This window comes from Psammomys obesus, unplaced genomic scaffold (assembly GCF_907164565.1).
Source record: "Psammomys obesus unplaced genomic scaffold, mPsaObe1.curated_primary_1811, whole genome shotgun sequence".
NCBI lineage: Eukaryota > Metazoa > Chordata > Mammalia > Rodentia > Muridae > Psammomys > Psammomys obesus.
The window spans coordinates 14,584,368-14,593,229 of NW_026596046.1; the positions used below are offsets into that span (position 1 = coordinate 14,584,368).

Below are 8,862 nucleotides of genomic sequence, written 5' to 3' on the forward strand. Positions count from 1 at the left end.
TCTTTCTTTCTTTCTTTCTTTCTTTCTTTCTTTCTTTCTTTCTTTCTCTGTCTATCCTTCTCTCCTGTGTATGTGTGTGAAACCACACTTTTTAACGTTTTTTTAAAAAATGCAGTAGCTTTCACATCTAATTAGATTAGTATTACACACAAAGCACTCTTGAGAAAGAGCCAAGATTGAAGGTCTTGGGTTCCTCCATGTGCATTTTGCCCTCTTCCTGTTATGTGTGTGTGTCATCAATGTGTTATTTCTAAACAGATCACTGCAAAGACAATTATCTGTACTGCAAAGTTTAGTTTAGATAAGTTAATCTACAGATCCATCAAAAAAACATACTCCCAGCTACTTAAATATTTGGCCATAAACTAAAAGCAAAAGGCAGAGGGAGGGGCAAGTCATTACCGTTCCTCCCTCAGCAAGCCCCTGCTGAAGCCACAGTGATGATCTCCATGCCATAAAAATGGCTGATGTAGAATTTAACGTGTTTTTTAAAAATGATCTCTCCCTGAAATAAAACAATGAAGTTGTGATTTCACTGGCCCCAGGTCAAGCTTGTTTTGTAATTCATCATATATGATTGACAGGACTGTAGAGACCAGTCAGGTCAATCCCCACATTAAACATTCGGTATTTTAATTTCTTTTCTATTACCTAGATAAATGCTATGTTCAAGAAGAAAATTTTAATACCGTCTCTGTGTGCATAATTTAGTTCTTTGCCCCTGGTTACATATGATTCTGCTTCCATAGCCTACCTACTTTTCAAGACTACTCTACTTGGAGAGGGCAGGGCATGTCTCTGGAGAGTGAAGAAAAAAAAATGGGTGGGCTCGTTTTACTGTGCCTCTCATAAAGTAGGGAAGGACACGTTAGTTTGTTTTATTTACTTTTCTGTGGCCTGATTTTCCTTTGCACAGCTTAACACCTTTCCCAATCGTCTCCCAGCTATGGTCTAAAGCAATCTCAATGTTGAAGGGCAGAGGGAGGGAAGCTGCAGGTGCCGAGTGGCCGTGTAATACACTGCAGTTGATCTCTTCTGACATTTATCTCTGCTCATGAGAGGAGATGGAACAGCTCATTCATGAAGATGAATGCCATACAAGAGCGCTGCCATCATCCATCCTTCTGAGGGATCTCAGGAGAGAGATTTGGTGCTATATAGAGTTTTAGGGATGCTGCAGTCACAGGGAAGCCTGGCAAATCAGCTGCTCTGCCTTATTAGATTCCATTAAGTAAAATGATGTTGCCTTGTTAAAGAGATATTGTCATTGTGAGATTATCTAATTCACACATGGCTTTAGAACAACAGTAACAACACAACTCTCTGGAATATTTCTGAGCACAAGTGGAGATGGATGAATTTATAACTGCCTTGTGTACTTTGCCTCTTTCTTTGTTGAAGGCTTTATGGTTACAAAAAGTGTGAATCCTTCCAAAGATGAATGGTTCAGGGAAGGGAAAGCTTTTAACTGTGGAACAGCTGGATTGGTGTAGCCCAGGTCATCTTTGTCCCAAAATGACCTGTCTAGGGTCCAACTGATCTGAAAGCATGCTGATGGCCAGGCTTCTTGTTCTTCTTCACCCAGAAGATATACTTAAAAGAGAAAATTGTTCTTGTGGGTAAGTTTCTGTCATTCCTTCACCACAATGACCTTTGACAAATTACTTCAACCCTTTCTCAGTCTTAGATTCTTTGTCTATAAATGAGGATAAAAATGGTATCTACATCCACAGAACAATTCTGAAGACTGAAAGACATGGGATAAAACAGTGAGCCAAAGACAGAGAATACTGTAGGGATTCAATTCATGTTAGTAACTTTTAGTGATAATTATTAGAACCATCTTAAATGAATCAAATACTGATGATAGAGTCATAGTATATAGCTCACATTCACTAGCCCTCTCCTGGACTGTTGAATATTTCTTCTTTGTTTTAGACTCAAAAGTTTGTAGCAATCCTGGCATATACAGATCATAGATGTTTACTTGTTAGCCTGAATGAAATTTTTCTTGTCTCTATATCCATTTCTAAGAGGGAAGTGATAAAATGAAAACAACTTTAGTGTCAGAACTAAGACCACACTGAATACTGCTTGTGTGGAATTGTTCCAGAAACTTCATGGCAGTGAGCTCCAACGTCTCTATCTATAGAATATATAAAATGTATTTACCCTGAAAGGGTGATGTTAAGGTTGACACAAAATAGGTGAGTCATATTAATTATTATTCAGGGAATCTTCACTCCAGAAGACTGTAAACTTCAACTGAACTGTTGCCATGTCCAGGCATGACACACAAATGCCAAGCACAACACACAAAGGAATAAACCTAGGCCTTGTGATAGATATTAGCAGTGAGAAAGATACACGTGTCAAAGGGGCTATGTGTGAAATTGTAGGGGAATTATTTGAGCTGAGAGAGGAAACAGGTTACGTGAAGATGATGACAAAGGTCTTCTATGCCATTGTAACATAGGAAGCAGCTAATGTAGGAAGGATGAATATTGCTGCCTTGAAGACACCCTTCAGCGTGTTCATACTGTAACAGAGAAAACAAAGACAACTAACTGGTACATTTTATTCTGCCATGAACAAACTGAATCATGATAGCATATTTCACTTTAGAGACTTACTAGACATTTTGTCAAAGGTCTCTTAGCAACATTGTCTGGGGGGCATTTTCCCCTACTCTCCAGTGTGATTTCTAGAAAAGTATCCAGCGGTCAAGTCTGACATTTGTTTTAGGTTCATCCAGAATTTGGCACACCATAGAGGTTGCAACAAAACTTTCTATAGCTGAATTTCATTCTCTACAAGCTAGAAATTAGTTTCTAATTTCTTCAAATCTTAGCAGGGTACAACTATCTTGGGAAAAGCTGGCTTGCCAGAGAGGAAGTTAATACCCTCAGGCTACAGGGGGTAATATGAGATCTCTCTCCCTCTCTCTCTCTTGTATGTGTGCATGTTTACATGCACACAGGTGTGAAAAGATTTAATATAGTCAAAACTACCATCTGTTATTTTTTACTCTATCACTGGGATCATGGATTCTTAAAATCATGGATTCAGCCCATGCTATTTCTCTTTCCATTCCACAGGAACTGGTCTTTCCTTGGAGACCAGGGTGGTTTTAGTCAGGAAGAACATACAGACAGATACAGAGATTTCATTACCCCCGTCTTTCTTGCTTTCTGTAGCAATGAAAGGAGGGCTAAGTTTGTGCTGGGTAAATATCCTTGTAACATGACTTCAAAGTGGGAAGTACAGTGGGAAACCCACAAAGCATCAATATTTAATGTTGCATGCAACTACTGCTCTTCACGTTTCATGGGTAGGCCTGTAAAAAGAGCAAGGCCATTGCCAAATAAGACTACTACAACCGGTTCTTATGGAAGTCTATTATTTTCAAGTCAAAATGCTCACCAAGTTTCTACTGTTTATAGGTGAAAAACCTGGTGACAGTGGGCATTTGAAGATGATTCTACTTGTCTTCATATTCATGATTGTGTGTGTGTGTGTGCATGCATACTCACACATGTATATTTTATAGATTGAACAGTCTTTCATGTTTTAATGCAGTGTTCCTGCCCTGGTAAAAAGCCATAACTGACCAATTCCTGTTTGTTATTCAGCTAGGTATAAAGAAAAATGTTCCTTTTCATTGGAGCCTTTGCAAGTGTCATCAGAAAGTGAATAAAGACAGAACACATGTGCCTTCCATGCCTTCTGGGTGGCCATCTGCTTCTTTGCATACTTTCTAATAACCAGAGCCTTAGCTTTTGGAGAAACTTCAAAACTTTGGGGAAATCTGGAAAAAATAGAGCCAGTTAGCTATCAAGATCTAGATAACACCATGGGGGAAGGTACTCTTTTGGAGCTAATTCTGTGAGCACATAAAAAATAGATTCTATTAGTGTGATTCAAAAGCCATGTGGGAGAGTCGCTTAGGCCTGGTGTTGCTGGGGGAGGTATTCTCTTTTTCTCCAGAATGAAAGAGTTGGGTTGCTATATTAAAGGAAGTTGAAGCAAGCAAACTGTATTGGGCTGTATTTGGAAGGACTGACTGCCTATCACATACCTACCCCTAGTTTTATAAAAATTGAAACATCACAAAAAGCATGGAAAATACAACAGCGTGCTATTAGTACCTTTCTTATACAACTGCCATTTTGATTTAGTAGTGGTAAGGAAAACATGAGGGCAGCTAAAAGAAGAAAAGAATAACCGCTTTCTATGTTTTGCAAGAATACACAAATAATAATCTACTTCTTCCCTCTCTTTTTCTTCTCCCTCACCCCAAATCCCAAAACCTCACAGTGAGCCAGCAAGCTAATATCATGCCAAAGGTGGAATTGGTGTTATGTGTATTTTGCATTACTATGCAGCCTAGATGATAACATTTCTCAGGAAAAGCCCATGCAGCTGTCTCAACATCAGCAGGCAAAACGAGAGTATAACTGGCAGCATATACTGAAAATATTGCTTGCAATATTCTTCTGGGTACAATTTACTTTTATGCTGTTATCTGAAGTATTAAATTCGTTCTTCAACTTTGACAAAGTAAAATGTGCACTCTTGAGCTTTAAGAAGCTTTGAGATGACAAAGACATTCCTTTGGAAAGGAAATATTTTACAGTGGAAAGAACAGTCTTTTCAGCTAGAGAAATCTGGGTTCAAATCCTGTATCCGGCACTTTCTTGCTTTAAGGTCAACTATTTTTTTTTTCCCTAAGCTTTCATTTCTTCATTAGCACAATGAGTTATTACAGCAGTGACAAAGAAGACATATGTGAATCTTGAGATGGAATTCAATGTTTAGTAGCAATAGCTAATAAATCTATTTGTCACATGCAAAGGGTGTGAGCTGCATGTTGATATCGTAGATTAGCGCTGTATTATACCTTCATTAGAGAAGCTTCTTATTGTAGCAGGAGGCAGTTAATGCAGAGATTCATAACTAGTCAAAGCGCCGAGACTGAATGGTAGGGTGTTCAGCCCCGAATGGGATATTTATATCACCCGCTCCAAAAACTTAGTACACAACACAGAGGAGGGGTCAGGTAAAACATCAGAATTAGAGGATTCTAATCTAGGTGATATGCAGCAAAATAGTTTCTGGACATGACATAGCAAAATCCAACAAAATGAAATAGATCAGCTGTACTTTATAAGGTTGTGCAGAGTGACAAGGATTGGGGAACCAAAATTTGGATGTATGTATGCAATAGAACAGTACAAAACAGAGGATGCTTACATAATCCTCTTTTTCGTAGAACAATGGCCTGGTGCTGCTCATCTGCAGATATAGAAAGGGAAGCCACAGTATATATACCACAAGTGGGAGATATTGGGTCAAGCTTATGTTTGGCTAAACTGATATATGAGTTGCCCGTGAATTCGCTGGCCTGTATCTTCATTTTCTAAGTTTTACCCACAAACGTGTTTTTGATCATGAGTTATGGTTCTCTTGCCAATATGTGTAACACAGGAGGTTCTGACATTTAGAGCTTTGGAGCCTTCCCACCCCATCTGCATCTTGTGTATCCTCACCCCATCCTCACCTTCATTCATCTTCATCCTGTCCTTTTCTTTCCTTAGAAATCGCTATCGACAGAATGCAGCTGCCGTGGATGGAGCATCAGGGAAGCACTATTACACGCTCACCTTTGCTGTCACCTTCCCACACAATGATGATGCCTGCTACCTGGCCTATCACTATCCCTATACCTACTCCACCCTCATGGTAATGTCCTATTACATGTTATCCTGGTAAGAGAGGTTTTTCTGAGAACACTCCAGAGGCCCTGGCATCAGGGACAAATAGGGGGGAGGAGAACTATTGCCTTCCTAAGACAGTGAGGTTTGTTGTCACTGACTTGGCTGGTATTCCGTGTTCTTCCCTGGTTGGAACACATGGTTGGGTCCTGATCAGTGCTGTTCTAAAGGCCTAAGTAGTTTACTGGTTCAGAGCGAAAGTTGGGGTCATGTCTTAGGGGTTCTGTCTTTAGGAAGTCCACAAGTAAAGGATGAAGTTGTTAGATGGGCAGTGAATTAGGGTTAATCCGTGCAAGTAGAGGATCCCTCACTAGAAGAGAGGGGTAGAAGCAGGAGAGAGATTCTGCGTCTGTGAGTCTGAGTGAGTCTGTAAGTGAGCATCCAGGTCAGCTTCTCCAGTGGATCCCAGGTCTGTGTTTGAGAAAAAGGTGGAAAGAGAAAACAATTAGTCCAGTAGTCATGTTATTTATGTAGCAGGTGCCGTGTAAGTCAGCCAGACTTAGAGTTATCCCTTGTTTTGCAGCCCTTACAAAACTATTCATGGGAGAACATTGAGTAAACTTACGTCTAGACCATGCAGTTTCCTATCATTTCCAAAAGTTAGCAAACCATCACTTTCCCCTAGCTATTTCATGGCTAGCCCATGGAATAATAAGTTACAGAATCGCCTTCAAAATGCTTTCTTCCTCTGTTAATACAAGATGTTACCGCCGTATTTATAATATGTATATGCCTGTATATAGCATTTAGCCAGAAGGCTGAACATTTTCATTTTAAGACTGCGATAAAGAATAGGACAAAATAACAACCATTGAAAAGGAATGGCTTGGTATAAATAAAAAACTTCTCCTGGAGCAGGCATACTTATACCACTTGGCCAAGACCTTCATGAAAGTGTAGCTGTCCTTCTTTTTTCCATATGTTGCCATGCCTACAGAGATTTTTTTTTATTGTTCTCCAGACTGCAGAAGAAGCACAACTAGTATTATTTGTGCATAATCCTTAGGAACTCAAGAAGTTAATCTAAAGAATGTGCATCCGACAATATGCTGAACCAAGCCATGCCTGTTGTAAAACATGCTTGCTGCCTTTGGGAACACACAACAGGCACAATTCACAAGTGTCTGCCTGTGTTCTAATGGTCTTGAGTGTGAATTACTGCATGTGGAATGTCTAAAGGGGAAGGAGATTAACTTTTGAATACATGTTTGATTTTTTCATTGGAGGAAGAAACAGGGGTATAGGACAGCTACACATACACATTTGTTAGACTGCCTTGGATCCTGAGGAGATTCTTCGTGGAGGTGAATATAAAACATTCAAGGGAATCTGGGAGCTTGTTTGATTTGCCTGAAACATTTGTAGATGCGTAAACCAAGGCTGAGCTGTCCCACATCTGACTAGTGACAAAGTGGGGAACAGTATTGGGCTTTCATGTTAATCCCTGTGGCCTTTCCACTTCACTGTAAAGATATGGAATGAGTCCAGTAGACTTTTCTGCCCAGGGTCAGCACTATGTTCCTGCTTGCTATTACATATCGTAGCTACTAAAAATTCAGCTTGATAAATTTTATAAGTATGGACAGTCACTGGGATCTGTGAGGATAGAGATATACAGATGGCAGAGTTTAAATCACCAACTCAAGGATTTTATCTGAATTCCTGAGTGCTATGGATGTGGTTCAGCTGAATGCTAACAGTTTTTATCAAACATGGTCCAGCTCTTATCTCAGGATGCTCTAATCTCAGGATGCTCCTGCGAGTGTCTACAAGCTGGTTCAAAGACAGGAATCAGGCTTTTGTCTTGCTCTGGGCCTCTGGGCCATTTTCTTCCTAGAGACTTGTCTGACCAGAGCACAGAGTTTAATGCTTACAACTTACATATATCCGAGGAGTGACTGGGGTCTAGAGAAAAAGAATTTTATTTTTTAAGGGAAACAAAGACACCAGCATGGGAGAACCTTCTTAGAGGGACAAGATGGAGCTAGCTAGCTAGCTAGATGAGATTGTTAACTCATATTATTTTTCTATTGACTATAGACAGTTGTGAAGAGTTAATAAGAAAAGACACAGGAAAGGCATGTGTGTGTGTCTGTGGGAGGGCTTCTTCCTTTTAAATGAGCAGAATAGAGTATAAAAATAATGTATTATCTAGAAAGTAAAAAAGATACTCTCAGTTTTAGACTTTATATTTCTAGTGACTGATGGCCTTCATCCTTTCCAGGTTAGGAGTGTAATTGACTCTGGTTTCATTTGTGAAATCCTTTCTCTCACAGCAACAGAATGAGTTGGTTCTGAGACACACACTGGTCATTTTTATTTTGGGATGTATCCTAAAAAAGTTTATTTTCCAACTGATCAATGACAACCCAATGTGAATGGTCTCTCAAGTGTAGAATTAATTGTATGTGACTTGTGGCTTAGGTTGAAGGGTAGGAAATAAATTTTCATGTGGAATTCACAATTTGTAAATCTCTTATAACAAAGATTATGTTTAAGGATTGCAAGCCTTTTTATAGCAGAGTACTGTATGCTAGACATTTTTTCCTGTGACTATAATTTTGAAACTTTAAAAGCATTATTATTTTCTTATAATAAGAGAATTAGTATTTGGTTCTTTCAAACTGATATCTTCTAGATGCTTGCCAGCAATTTTGTTGGATAATTGTTTAAATCACAGCATTAAAATAAAACTAAGAGAAAGAAATAAGATATTATAATTCTGAACCAAATAGAGTTAGGTTTCAACCAGCCATATCATGATAAAAGTAACTGAAAAGACTGCTCAGCTGTTAAAGTACTGAGATGATGCTATGAATGGCTTATATATGGAACAGTGGTCCTGGCTGAAAATGCAGTCCCAAGACAATTTTTGATGGATTAGGAGGTGAGGCAATGGAATCTCATTGAAAACTTCTAACTGCATAAGTTGGCAGAGATAGGGAAGGGGGTCGTAAGTGGGATTCTTATATTGGGAGAACTTAAAAAGCCTGTAAGTAGTAGATCATTGGGGCAAAGGTTTTTGTTTTTCTTTCCACTGATATCTATCTATCTATCTATCTATCTATCTATCTATCTATCTATCTAT

General features: G+C 39.1%; 1 protein-coding gene across 1 annotated transcript in view; it reads left to right on the forward strand.

Moving 5' to 3' along the window:
* Positions 1–8,862, forward strand: part of Agbl1 (AGBL carboxypeptidase 1) — an 820,675-nt gene that overhangs the window by 108,699 nt on the left and 703,114 nt on the right. The window contains exon 16 of the mRNA XM_055623242.1: positions 5,598–5,742. Coding sequence (XP_055479217.1) covers positions 5,598–5,742 — 145 coding nt within the window. The remainder of the gene's footprint in view (positions 1–5,597; positions 5,743–8,862) is intronic.